This window comes from Apiospora aurea (assembly GCF_038362705.1).
Source record: "Apiospora aurea strain CBS 24483 chromosome Unknown utg000001l_segment0_segment0, whole genome shotgun sequence".
Taxonomy (NCBI): domain Eukaryota; kingdom Fungi; phylum Ascomycota; class Sordariomycetes; order Amphisphaeriales; family Apiosporaceae; genus Apiospora; species Apiospora aurea.
Window position 1 is genome coordinate 4,899,337 of NW_027117388.1, and position 13,747 is coordinate 4,913,083.

The 13,747-nt window shown below is 55.7% G+C and overlaps 5 protein-coding genes across 5 annotated transcripts; 1 reads left to right on the top strand and 4 right to left on the bottom strand.

The window, feature by feature from the left end:
* Positions 1 to 192: 192 nt before the first annotated feature.
* On the bottom strand, positions 193 to 2,292 carry PG986_001496 (Branchpoint-bridging protein; the record flags this gene model as incomplete). Its single annotated transcript, XM_066837718.1, has 5 exons — positions 193 to 780; positions 839 to 1,153; positions 1,208 to 1,447; positions 1,537 to 1,840; positions 1,910 to 2,292. 5 exons carry the CDS (start codon positions 2,290 to 2,292, stop codon positions 193 to 195), a joined length of 1,830 nt encoding a protein of 609 aa, XP_066706611.1.
* A 1,193-nt stretch (positions 2,293 to 3,485) lies between these two features.
* Positions 3,486 to 4,257, bottom strand: PG986_001497 (uncharacterized protein; the record flags this gene model as incomplete). The annotated part of the gene is made up of 3 exons (XM_066837719.1): positions 3,486 to 3,562; positions 3,661 to 4,064; positions 4,136 to 4,257. The coding sequence occupies 3 exons, from the start codon at positions 4,255 to 4,257 to the stop codon at positions 3,486 to 3,488; spliced, it is 603 nt and encodes a 200-aa protein (XP_066706612.1).
* A 1,285-nt stretch (positions 4,258 to 5,542) lies between these two features.
* On the bottom strand, positions 5,543 to 6,633 carry PG986_001498 (uncharacterized protein; the record flags this gene model as incomplete). Its single annotated transcript, XM_066837720.1, has 2 exons — positions 5,543 to 6,289; positions 6,352 to 6,633. The coding sequence occupies 2 exons, from the start codon at positions 6,631 to 6,633 to the stop codon at positions 5,543 to 5,545; spliced, it is 1,029 nt and encodes a 342-aa protein (XP_066706613.1).
* An 845-nt stretch (positions 6,634 to 7,478) lies between these two features.
* Positions 7,479 to 8,836, bottom strand: PG986_001499 (uncharacterized protein; the record flags this gene model as incomplete). The annotated part of the gene is made up of 2 exons (XM_066837721.1): positions 7,479 to 8,721; positions 8,796 to 8,836. The coding sequence occupies 2 exons, from the start codon at positions 8,834 to 8,836 to the stop codon at positions 7,479 to 7,481; spliced, it is 1,284 nt and encodes a 427-aa protein (XP_066706614.1).
* A 593-nt stretch (positions 8,837 to 9,429) lies between these two features.
* Positions 9,430 to 13,720, top strand: PG986_001500 (glucose-inhibited division protein A subfamily; the record flags this gene model as incomplete). The annotated part of the gene is made up of 4 exons (XM_066837722.1): positions 9,430 to 10,569; positions 10,627 to 11,198; positions 11,557 to 11,664; positions 11,737 to 13,720. 4 exons carry the CDS (start codon positions 9,430 to 9,432, stop codon positions 13,718 to 13,720), a joined length of 3,804 nt encoding a protein of 1,267 aa, XP_066706615.1.
* Between the last annotated feature and the right edge of the window lie 27 nt (positions 13,721 to 13,747).

Below are 13,747 nucleotides of genomic sequence, written 5' to 3' on the forward strand. Positions count from 1 at the left end.
GTATGCGCACCATGGCCCCACTTTGGCAAATGGCGTGTTTTGTTGCTGTAACGACTGTCCCTGCGTGCAGTTAATACCCTAGATGAATCATACTGCCTGTTGTGTCAATGCTATAAACCACTCGGGGTGCCAATCTTGGCTGGAGGAACGCTAATTAGTGTACATGGATACGGGATCCGGATACCGGTGCACTCAAGCACCGGGTGGAGGCGGAGGAGGAATGTCCGAAGGAGGCGGCGGCGGGGCGCCATCAGAGGGCGGCGGCGGAGGAGGGGGCGCCGCACCGCCAGCGTACTGCTGAATGAGCGCATTCAGGTTGCCAGGAAGTCCCGGAGGTGCCCCCAGGCCGGTCGAGCCAGGTGCCCCCATTCCAGGAGCTGCCGGAGGAGCGCCCATGCCAGGTGCAGGATAACCAGGATAGCCAGGATACGAAGGGTAGGCAGGTTGTTGTGGTGCGGCTTGCTGCCATGGAGCAGCAGCAGCAGCACCAGAGCCACCGTTGTAGTTGTTGTTGCCGCCATAGTAGTCGTTCGAGCCATGGTTATTGTCATGGCCGCGATCGCCGCGACTTCGCCAAGGAGCAGGACCGCCGCCGCCGCCGCCGCCGCCACCGCGCTCATCGTTACCTTGGTCGTGGTTACGAGTACGCCAAGGAGCAGCCGCACCAGTGGCGCCTCGTTGCCAGGGCTTAGGCTCACCACCGCCGTTGCTATAGGAACCAGGGCCAGCCTCGATGCGCGCAGGAGGACCAGAGCCGCCGCCAAGTTCTTGCATGAATTGCTGGTAGATGTTAGTAATCTGATAGCGTATAAAGGAACAATAGGAATCTAAAACATACCTCGTACTCGCGATCGACGTCATCGCCGCCACCGATGCGGGCGGCAGGGCGGCCAGGAGGACCGTCATTGCGCCAGTTAGCACCACGCTGTCGGTCAGGACAATCACGGGCCATGTGACCAGCATTGCCACAGACTCGGCAGATGATGTTGGCAGTGAAGTTCTGCTTCTCAGGACAGTCATATTTGCGATGACCGATCTGTCCACAGTTCTGGCAGGCCTGGTTCTCATCGTCTCGGAGGGTGCCGTTCAGGGCAGCAAGCTCGCGAAGTTGGTTGCGCTTGAGCTCGTTCTGTCCTTCGGGAATGGAAGCAGCCTGTTGGTTGTTAGTATAAGCACACGGTAAGTAGAGGGGCAAGGGTAAACATACAGTCTCGATGACGTTGTGAATGAGTTTCTTGGCCTTGTTGACTTTCTCCTCGGTATCTGCCATAATGAGACAGTGAAGGTCCTCCTCCTGGTTGCTTGCGTGCGCGGCGTCGGAGCGGCCCTTGCCTTCCTTGACGGAACCTTTACCGCGGATGGCAATCTTGGCTTGGGATTCAGTCTCCATCTTCTTCAGAGTGTTGCCACGGGGTCCAATAAGTAAACCGACTTTAGTAGGAAGAAGCTAAGTGTTAGTAAGTCTGCAATAGGTGATGGGTGAATACGAGGTTAGATGTTAGAAGATGAAGCCAGGCTTGTCCACAGCCCATCTACAACATATGCGACGGCTCCTCTGGCAAGGCCTTGGACGACACGGGGAAGGATTATGGTTAGAAAGGTTAGAGGGTTAGCAATCTCACTGAAGTTAATTTCCGGGTAATCGTTGACGGGCACGTAGACCTTCTCTTGGGTCTTGGTGGGACGGCGGTAGTCCTGAGGCGGGTGGTAGTTAGGAATGGTTTTCATAGCCTTCTCAATCAGCTTGTGGCGCTCATCCTCCAGGCGCTTTCGGTAACGGTATTCCCTGGTGTTGACACGGCGACCATAGTTGTCGTACTGAGGCGGGGGCGAGGGAGATCTGGAGCAAGAGAGGATGACGGTTAGTGCATGTCCGTGATGCAGAAATGATATGGGAACTGTGGCTTACCTGTCACCATCAGCTGGCACGACATCGTCGATCCGGAGCTTCTGGCTGATCTCCTCGATGCGCAAATGCAAAGTGTAAGCTTCGAGCTGCTCGCTCGTCATGTTCGCGACAATGGCTGTCGGCAAGCCCATCAGACCAGCTGCTTTGTTCTCCGAGGCATCACCCCATCGGTTGCGCTTCTTTCGGCGTCGAGGGCCGTCGGCATCGGAGCGAGGCTCGGGACTGCGACCGCGCTTCAAGTCGCGATCGCCATTGCTGAAGCTGGGAGTGTCGACGCTCGCTTCGCGCCTGACGGATCCATCATCTCCATCATCAGCGCCTCGTCGGCGGCTTCCCAAAGGAATGTTGTTCGATCCAGTAATGCCCTGGCTTCTCCACGACATGTTGGCGAGGTTACAAGTTGAACGGTTGGTAATCTGTCAACTTGCGGATGCTGGAAAAAGATAATGTTCGTAAGATGGTTCGGGGGGCATCTCCGGTTGATGCAGCTAAGGCAAAAAAAGCTTAGGCCGCAGGTGGCACTGCCGCCTAGTTGCTGCTGTGTGGCTAATTGTGGCGGCGAAGCCCCACCTTTACGCATTCCACCTTCAATGTCGACTTTTCACCTCAAGCTCCAAAGTACCTGCTGCCTGCCCTATTGAATGCGACGGTAGAAGCAATAAATCAACTTGCAATTTGGCTAGTGATTTCCCTTTTGAGCTGCATATGCGACCACAATACGCCAGAGCACATGGCATGTGATTGACACTCTTTCGACACGACATTTCATCGACATGTACCTCCGCTGACCTTGGCCCCTCATAGCCGTACATGCTAACCTACCGGCTCCATGGACGCGGCCACCTTGTTACTGATGTCGGACTTGCCCCTGACACCTCTTGAGGTGAACTCCGACGCCACACCGGGCTCCGACCGGTCTAGCTGGCCATAAACTCTGCCGGTGGGGAGCTGATCATTCACATATCCCACAAGAGTCTGATAGACCCTACTATTGCTACTGCCTGAGCTCTCTTCAGCCCATGCTTGCGATGGCCCTGTTAGCAACTATCATCTTGTCGTCCATCGGGTCGACTCAGCTTTATATGGCACATCTTTCGGCTTCAATCGAGCAGATTATACATCATGTCTGAACTCGGAGAACCTCGGGTATAGCGCTCAACGACGATCAGTGAGCATGGTACTTGGCGACGCCTCCTGCTAAATGCTAGAAGAGTGCAGTCGCTCTTGCGAATATCTGCTTGCCCACCCGAAAGGGATACAGCCATTCACTCCACAAGTCCTTTTTGGCATACGTAGTTTCGTCAAGCCGCTCAGTGTTCGACATTTGAGTTTCCTTCTTTCCGACATGCCCTATCATACACTCGGTGCTCGAAGGGCCACGGGGTTTTTGATAGCTGATCACTGTCAATGGATTTATTGATGATCTGATTACACAATAACTACATGTTTTTTGGGGCACCTTAGAGAAACCGAACTAATCAATCACCCGACGAGCTCAAGAAACATAACTCTCTTCCATTTTTCGCTGGTTGCCGGGCCCTCAGTATCACCTTTTGAACTCCTCCAGTCTCGCGATTCAGCTCTGGACTTTAGCAATGTCGACTTTTGTATAGGTGAGTTGAGCGTTGAATGGCTCGATAGCGGCCCACCCAGCTATAATACACATATGTCAGCGCATCTGATACAGACCACCACTCCCCTGGACACAGTACGTCGAGGGGCAGAAAGGGGTTGTGAGATCGGAAACTTACGAATCATGGCCAGAAGGTTGAAGGACCCAGAGCCGCCGTTCGGGTACGTGACGGCGACCCAGCTCTGCGGCGGCGGGTAGACGTCGAGATTCCCGTCGACCATGGTCCACGTATTCCACATGGCCTTACTGTCATCATCATCACCTCCATCGCCGGATCCCGGGCTGTTCACGGGTGGCTTCTCGATCCGGGTGATCATGCCGGGGCTCTGCTGCTCCACGTACGTCGGCTGCAGCCCCAGCACGTGGTCCTCGTGTTTGTCGGCGGGCCAGAGGTGCAGCGAGAAGTGGCTCGCGTTCTGGCTGCTGGGCTGCGCCGTCACGTAGATGGGACCCGTGTCCTGGCCTGTGAAGATGCCGACGGTGAAGCCGTTGAAGTTGAGAATCCTGTCGTCCACGCCGCCGCTGTGGAAGGGGAAAGGTAAAGGGTCAACGCCATCCCCATATTTCCAATTCGTCAATGGGGGAATACTTACACAATGGCGCCTAGTTGATATACTTGGGCCGCTGCTCCATCACTGGCTTCGTTGAGTACTGGGTGGGCCGACACGAATGAAGCCGCGAAACCGAGGTAGGCGAGGCTTGTGAGCCACTCCATGGTTCTATATCTTGGGAGATGATACAATGACGTAGCAGGGTATCACACTCGCGCTCAGGATCCAGACGCAGAGGATATTGTATAGATGAAAGGGGGTTCTTGATTGCAGTTTAGTGGGGATGTTGCTGCGATGGGTGTGCTGTGTATCTCCAGGTGAAACAAGAAGATCCAGCAGGCATTTATAGTACCGCCAATAAGCAAGGGGGAAGATATTGGTTTTCCCCTTGCGGAAGTCCGGAATGGAAAGCCACTGAAGAGATCAACCTCCATGTGACGACATGTTATGTTACCACGTATCATGATGTTGGCTGGCTTCCTGGCCCCCTCCGCCTTAATAGAATGCGAAGTCTTATCCTACTTCTCGAATACTACCCATTGGTCCGCTCAGACTCACTCTCTTTAAGGGGTTCGCGCACTTGCACTATGGATCGGAGAGCTGCGAGGCCAAGAATCTGAGCAGGCCTGGCAGTTGTGGGGAAAGCGTGACGACCGTGTGATCGGGAAGAGAGAAAATCCGACGTGTATATTAACTATTCTATCTTCCATGCTAGTTTGCACTGCACGTGGGAATCATGCATATCCAGACCCCCTCCTAAACCGGAAAGTCAGGAAGGAGATCATCCGCGCAGGCTAAATACGACGTCACAAGCCGCCAAGGACGATGAGCCCCAGTCGGCCGGGTGTGAATCAAGGAGCAGGATCATACTTTAATATAAATTACATAGATATGGAAACTAGCAAAAGCTCTTGGCACCGTCACGGCGTTCCCCGCCTCCGCACTGCATATCTGAGCAGTGGTCGACGACACGTGGAGGCGATACCCCGAATTGGTCTTACGGGCCGGACCTTCTTATACGGCGAGTCTCGGCCAGGAGGGTGAATCAGGTATATATACAGGGATTTCTCGTCAGTAGTAGCCTACTTCTAACTTTGTCTATTTGACGTCCTCGGCTCCGGCCCAGAACTGCAAGCATGCACTTTTACCCCTGAGTTAGCAAATGTGGTTGCCAGATAGTGTAGGACATTTCACGACATAAGACATGGCCGTAGTTGAAACTTCATTATATCTTCTGCTGCTATTATGATTCAGATAGTTGTTATGGATGAAGTGGGGGAGCGGTCGGTCAAATATATACACGACCTACCCCTTTTTGACCTTTGGACGACCCAGATCAAAAAGGGATAGGCCAAAATGGGATAGATCAAAATGGGATAGATCGAAAATTTTTAGAGTTGGTAACGTGCAACATCGGTAGCAACTCCGAACAGCCCTAACTTCTTCTCCTTACGACTCCATCGGGGTGTTCACAATCGTGGTCGAGCCACAGTACTGCGTCACACCGTCAAGCCCGCAGTCGTCCCCGTCTAGCTTCATGATGGGACTGAAGCCGGCCGCGGCGTACTCGCAGTACTTGTCGAGCGCGCTCGTGCCGAGCGCCTCGGGCGAACAGTTGTTACCCCACTCGGACGGGTACTCGATCTGTAACACGGGCTTGCCGGCGTCGACAAAGGGCTGCACCGAGCCGCACCACGCCGGGTCGCTGCTGCTATCACCCCCGCCGACGGCGCAGCCCTCGGTCACGGCGAAGTCGACGAGACCGTCCCGGAGCACGCCCCGGCCCGTCCCGTCCCCGAGCGCGAGCAGCTCCGGCGCGTTCTTCTGGCCCAGCAGCTTGCCCGCGGCGTGCGTGTGGTCCGCCAGCGCCCGGACGTAGCCGTAGTAGTCGGCCTGCGTCAGCGCGCGCTTGTCGCCCGTCTTGCGCCGCACCTGGCTCGGCTGCAGGTACCCGTCGATGTTGTCCGGGTCGAAGGCGTCGCAGCCGCCGGCGACGCCGGCGTCGATCCGCTGCTTCATCAGTTCGATCACGGCGCTGCTCGCGACGTCCACGTAGTGCTCGTCCTCCCACCCGGGGATCGTGCCCAGGATGTCGGTCTCGGCGAACTGCTTGATGTCGGGGTCTGTAGGGTTCAGGCCGCCGCCGTTGAAGTAGCAGATGACGAAGATATCGCCCACGCTTGACCTCTGAGCAGCCTAGAAGAAAATGGATATTAGTTATCTGTAAAGCCAGCAGAGGTTGAATTGTTGTTACGTACGCGAAGTTTTGCAATGACGTTGCTGGAGGCATCGCCCTGTATGGAGTCGAACATGTCGACGTCCCAGACACGCGCATCCACTGGCGCCACTGCATTGGACCCTGATACCTTGATAGGGTTGCTAATTTCGATTTGCCATTTCACACCGGGCTTGAAGAAGCTGGGGACATTGGGAGCCCTCGCTACCTTTGACGCCTGGTTGGACCTTTCTCGTGCCGCATGTGTAGGAACCGCACAGCTGGCCATCACGGCTGCGAGGGAGAGTAGTGTGGGAGGCAACATGGTCTTTAAAGGGATTATAGAGACTCTGGTTAAGAAATGCGCATCAGCTCTATTTAGCAACAAAACTGGACTTGGTTGCGAAACGCAACAGGGCCACCGGCTTGGTTTATGTAGATATTGATGAGATGGTCTAGACGTATCCGTAACATTACATGTCACATATCCAACTGTGGTTGAGAAGTCAGCTTACTTCAGCATTTCATTTCAACGGCCCATGGTATTGGATTGTCTCACCACTGATTCCGTCATTGCCGAGCTGAGGCCAGGGGTAGTCTTCCGGACCCCAAACTGGTTGAACATGGTACGACTCCTCCGTCTGAACCCGTTCGTATCCTCAAAACACATTGTCCCGACCTAGCCTACTTGGTTATACAGGAGTGCAATTGCGGAGTCTCAATTTCCGCGGCAGGCGGCTTACTAGAATGGCTCGAGGCCTGTTGGCGATGTAGTAAGCAGGTCACGACCAGCCTTATTAGGTGACGAAGTCCACCAGAAGCCGGGGCAGCTAGTCGTCATCAAGTAGAGGGCTGACCATGAACGGGGTTGGCGTTCATCTCTCCCCGGACCCTACATATATTTGACATCTTATAAGGCCCGCTAGGGAATCCCGCCGATATGCTGGTGAAGAAGGCATCAGCCCCATGTAGTACGGCGGGTACGTAGGCGCCGTACAAAAAGCATGTCAAAACCTGTGTTCGAATACCAGAATGGGAGTAAATGTCATTCGATGTGTCTTTTTGATCTGTCTGGGACAGGACATGTCTAGCTTGAGGCGACTTCTCAAACAGGGACGCATAAGCGGCATGCTTTGTATAATTTTCCTTACTTTAGGTCTTGATACAGTTCTATGATACATCCATGGTTATCCCGGGCATTCCGCCGGGCATGCTCATCTGGCCAGTGCTATCGAGACGGCCTCGCCTCCGATACCGCAAGCTGCCGGGATCCGGGCTAATGTCTCTGAGCATGTCCGACTCGGCACCGCTTTCTCTGCGCGCCTCGCCTTTCATATCCCGTGCAACGTCGCCTGATTTCCCTTTCGATATGCTACCCATTCCGGAAAGTCCGTCCGGGTCGTCCTCGCCACCCCTCGTGTTCTTCTTACGTGGCCATAAGCTCGGCAGAGCAATCTCCTGGAATCTCGGTTCCACCACCCGGTCATCAAACCACTTATGTAACCTGGACTCCACTAGCTGCGCAATCTTGGGGACGTCCTGAAGCCGTGACCGGCTCCCCACAAGGCTGCGGATGGAGAAGTCCAAACGGTAGTCGTCCAGAAAGTTGAATGCCATCATCGTGGGCGTGCTCTGCGATGGGTTGCTGGGAATAAAGGATATACATAACGTGCCACTGAACCGTACAACGCTGACGGCCAAGGCGACGGGCAAGACAGCAGTCAGTCGTTTCGGGTAGTTCAGTAACATCTTGGTCTCGAGCGCAAGGGTGATCATGTCGCTCAAGTCGACGTCCATACGAGCTTGCAGCCGGGCGCCCTCGCGGGTGGCTCGGGAGCTATTAGCATCGAAGCGTTTCCCAGCATTGGGCCCGGGATCCAAGCTCAGTCCGTCCTCGTCCAGTGGTATTATGCGACAGTTGCTCAATATAGGGAAGTCTTCGCCCAAGGTAAGCTCCGAGACCTTGATCTCGTCCAAGAAATCGGGGCGGGACGTCCCGTTCAGCGCCTTGGTCAGTGAAGTAAGTATGGCATCATCGTGCTGCGCATCGCTTCGGAACTGGGCAATGGTCTGGGCGATGAGGACGTTGAACCAGTCTAGGGACTCAGGCTGGTGACTGTCGACGTTGTAGTATGTCTTGTGTAATATGGAACCGATCGTGAGGGTCGGTGGGTTGCGTAGAATGGCAGACTTCTTCTTATTAAGAGTCGGTTGGGGTTGCCGGGGGTTGTCGGTACGGAGGGTGAGGAGAGATCGTTTGTGTGCAAGCGTTCGCGAGCGTCGTTCCGTGGCCCGGAGCTGGGCTATTTCCTCGGGGGAGGGGGCATCCCCGAAGATGAAGAATTTGATAAAGGCGGCGATGAGAAGAACGACCGAGAGCTGGCCGACTATTAAGCCCTGAGTAAAAGACAACCTGGTAGCGAACTGTCAGTCAAGATGATGGAAGATTTGGTAACGGATGGCGGGGTTGGCAGGATATCCACGCACGTCGGTTCCGGCCGCGTTGGGCAGACTTCAGCAGAAGTCATGACTATTACAGCCTAGAAAAGGCGATGTGATCGTTGGACACGCTGCTACGGCATCGCCATTTGCCAACGGTCATATGAATCGGTATGGGAGTGGGAAGAGATAGCTTCGAATCCGCTTCGACATGTTCGAGAAAGGCAAAAAGTGGCTAGCGCAATGCGCATCGTGTACCCATTCAATTAATTGAATTGCTGCTATCTTATCGGCCGTTGCTGTACTCCGTCATAGGTACATGTAGCTGTTTGAAGTAGGCAGTAGGTTAGGCTTATGCACGTAGCGGAGACTTAAGCTAACCCCTGACACAGGATGAGCACAGACCCCGATCCCTGCCACATGACGATGCAGCCAACGAACCGGGCTGGGCTGTGTGTGTGTGGGTGGGTGGGTGTCAAGCTGCCGCCTCAAGTAAGTCCAGCTGTCCCCATCAACACAAGGAGGCCATCCAACATCTCGACATTCCAGAAGGTGCTAGCCTGCAAATTGCGCTTTTGCCAATTGTGCGACTAGTAGTCCTGAGTCTTACTCCTCAAAACACCTGACTGACCCTTGCGATTGTTCCGAGGCATTGCGGCGCTCACGGCTCATCAACACAAACATGGATGTCGTGCAGGCCGTCTCCGGCTACATCGCTAAGATGGTGTCGGCCGGAGACAGCGCGACCGGGGCGCCATCCGCCAAGATGAAGATTCTCTTATTGGATAAAGACACTGTGCCCATCGTCTCAACTGCCATCACCCAGTCATCGCTTCTCAATCACGAAGTCTACCTCATTGACCGCCTGGACAATGCCACTCGGGAGAAGATGCGGCATCTGAAGTGTATATGCTTTGTTCGGCCATCCTCAGATTCGATCCAGTTTCTTATCGACGAGTTGAGAGAGCCTAAGTATGGTGAATATCATCTGTACTTCAGTAACGTGGCCAAGAAATCGGCCCTCGAAAGGCTGGCCGAGGCCGATGACCATGAAGTCGTCAAGTCCGTACAAGAGCACTTTGCAGACTTCCTCGTCATCAACCCGGACTTGTTCTCACTCAATCTTACACTTCCGCAGCAGCGTATATGGAGCGGGACCCCGGATATGTGGAACACCGATGCTCTACAGAGGACCACAGAGGGTCTGTCCGCGGTGCTACTGGCTCTCAAGAAGAAGCCCTTGATCCGCTATGAGAAGAACAGTTTGCTTGCCAAGAAGCTGGCCAACGAAGTCCGGTATCACATCACCCAGGAAGAACAGCTCTTTGACTTCCGGAAAGTCGATACACCCCCTATCCTTCTGGTCCTGGACCGACGTGAAGACCCGGCCACACCATTGTTGAACCAATGGACATACCAAGCCATGGTTCATCACCTCCTCGGCATCAGCAACGGGCGTGTGGATCTGAGTGATGTGCCAGAGATACGGCCCGAACTGAAGGAGATCGTCCTGTCTCAGGACCAGGACCCGTTCTTCAAGAAGAACATGTATCTCAACTTTGGTGATCTCGGCGGTAATATCAAGGACTACGTCGAGCAGTACCAGTCGAAAACCAAGAACAACGCCAATATTGAATCCATCACAGACATGAAGCGCTTCATCGAGGAGTACCCCGAGTTCCGCAAGCTGTCGGGCAACGTCAGCAAGCACGTTACATTGGTGTCCGAGTTGAGTCGCAGGGTCGGTTCCGAGAACCTGCTGGAAGTTAGCGAGGTAGAACAGAGTTTGGCATGCAACGATAACCATGCGACAGATCTCAAGGTAGGTGAAAACCGAACACCACTTCTAACTGGGCAGCGGTTGCTAACAGTGTTGTAGAATGTCCAGAGACTGATACAGAACCCTTCTGTGACTACCGATGCCAAACTTGGTTTGGTAGCCTTGTATGCTTTACGATACGAAAAGCATGCATCCAACGCTCTGGCAATGCTTGTAGACCTCCTCACGGCTGCTGGAGGTGTCTCGGCACGCCGCGCAGACATGGTTGCCAAACTCCTGGCATACCATAACTCGCTCCAGCAATCGCAAGCGGCAGGCGGTATTGCAGACATATTCGAAGGAGGAGGCATCTTTTCGGGTGCCCGAGCCATCAAAGGCTTGAAGGGCGTGGAGAATGTCTACACACAACACTCGCCACACCTAGAAACTACGCTACAGAACCTCATCAAGGGACGATTACGCGACCAACAATACCCGTTTGTGGAGGGAGGTGGCAGCACGAAAGACAAGCCCCAGGACATTGTGGTTTTCATGATCGGAGGGACAACGTACGAGGAGGCGAAGATGGTGGCAGGGATCAACGCATCTTCACCGGGCATAAGAGTCGTGCTGGGAGGAACTACAATACACAACGCGGCGACGTTCCTAGAGGAAGTAGACGATGCCGTGTCGTCCTGGCCGGAGCCTCCGCCTACCACGACGGCTGGGAGGCTGAGGCGAGAACTTCAGCGGAGATGAAGAGCCGGGCATTTATCATTTATAGCGATATCACCTTAAGTAATCTCAATAGAAGCCTGGAGCAACTGCATCAACGTCCTTTGGGCTTCGGACCCTTGCCTCTGTAAGTAAGCGCATGATTGCTATGCCGACTTACCCACACCGCCTACCCGATTGATTGGCTAGCAACAAATTGAATTACTGCCGGCAGCCAATATCGCCTCTTCCAGGCATTTGAAGAAGGGCATGGGGATTTTCTGATGGTTCGGCGACTAGCAAACTTGAATTGTATCTTTCGAGGTCATAATGCAGAAAGCATGGGCTCCCCCGAGGACTGAGCAGGCCGATAAGAGTAGCCGGTCGGCGCTTTAACCAGTGCACCCGGCGCCGAACCTTTGCGACGGTAGCCCAAGATACAAGGTCCGCTACAGATCATCCCTGTTGCCACTCATAGCGGCGTTTTGGCTGACTCTTGCTCTTTATTTACTGCAGGCCTTTTGATGTCGTCGTAGTCGGTGGCGGCCATGCCGGAACCGAAGCGTGCGCCGCCGCGGCCCGATCCGGCGCCCGCACCGCCCTCATCACGCCCAAGCTCGACAACCTGGGCGTCTGCTCCTGCAACCCGAGCTTCGGCGGCATCGGCAAGGGCACGATCCTGCGCGAGATCGACGCGCTCGACGGCGTCGCGGGGCGCATCATCGACAAGGCCGGCGTCCAGTTCAAGGTCCTGAACCGTCGCAAGGGCCCCGCCGTCTGGGGACCCCGCGCCCAGATCGACCGCGCCCTCTACCAGAAGCACATGCGCGAGGAGCTGACGTCCTATCCGAACCTGTCCATCATCGCCGGGAGCGTGTCGGATATCGTGGTGGGCGAGGCGGAGATGGCGGCGGCCGGGTCCAACGAGCACGGAGCTAAGAGCAAGATCACTGGCGTGCGCCTCGAGTCGGGCGAGGTATTACCCACAAGCCAGATCATTATAACAACGGGGACGTTCCTCGGGGGCGAGATCCATATCGGGTTGGAAAGCTTCCCGGCAGGTCGCATGGGAGAAAAGGCCACCTTCGGACTCAGCAAATCGCTGAAAGATGCTGGGTTCCAGCTTGGCAGGTTAAAGACGGGAACGCCGCCCCGGATAGCAAAAGGAAGCATCAACTTCAAGGTTCTGGAGGAGCAACGCGGCGACGATCCGCCGCACCCCTTCAGCTATCTCAACGACAAGGTCAGCGTCGAAGACCAATTGCTTTGCTGGGCGAGCTACACGAATGAGGAAACGCATGCGGTGGTACGAGCGAATCTCGACAAAACGATACACATCCGAGAGTCCGTGAAAGGACCACGGTACTGCCCGTCTCTGGAAGCAAAAGTCACTCGCTTCCCGGACAAGACGAGGCACATCGTCTGGTTAGAGCCCGAAGGCTTTGACAACGACGTCATCTACCCCAATGGCTTATCCATCACAGTGCCTGCCGAGGCCCAGGAACAACTGCTGAAGACGATACCTGGTCTTGAAAACGCGAACATGCTGCAGCCGGGCTACGGCGTCGAATACGATTACGTAGACCCGCGCAGCCTCAAGTCTACTCTAGAAACCAAGGCCATCTCCGGCCTCTTCCTCGCCGGCCAAATTAACGGCACGACAGGCTACGAGGAAGCCGCCGGTCAAGGTATCATCGCCGGCATCAACGCCGGCCGCGCCTCTCAGGGCTTGCCCCCGGTCAGCATCACGCGCGCCGACGGCTACATCGGCATCATGGTCGACGACCTCATCACCAAGGGCGTATCGGAGCCGTACCGCATGTTCACGAGCCGCAGCGAGTACCGCATGAGCCACCGCGCCGACAACGCCGACCTGCGCCTGACGGAGATGGGCCGGTCCTGGGGCGTGGTCACGGACCGGCGCTGGTCCGCCTACAGCGACGAGAAGTCCCAGATGGAGGAGCTCACGGCCGCGCTCCGGGCCCACGTGCTGCCGCCGCCGCACTGGATCGCTGCGGGCTTCAAGACGCGCAGCGACTCAAAGCCGCGTAGCGCGCTCGACATTCTGCGCCTGGCGGACGTGCAGATGTCCGACTTGGCGGAACGCATCCCGGAGATCACGCAGCACTCGCCCCGCGTCCGGAACCGCGTGGGCATCGAGGCCGTCTACGCGCCCTACGTCGACATGCAGCGCGCCGAGCAAGCCCTCTTCGTCAAGGACGAGGGGCTGCGCCTGCCGACGGACCTCGACTACGACAGCGTCGTCGGCCTGTCCATGCACGAGAAGACGGTCCTCAACGCGACCAAGCCCGAGAGCCTGGGCCAGGCGCGCCGCATCGAGGGCATGACGCCCGCGGGCTGCGTGCGGCTGCTCAGCTTCGTGAACCGGGCGAAGCGGTTCAAGGAGGTCGTCGGCGGGGGAGACCCGCTGGGCGATCTGGCGCCGCTGGGGAGCGAGGTGGATACTTTGGATGCCGAGGCGAGGACGAGAGAGCTGTAGATTACGTTTATATGAGGTATTCACCCA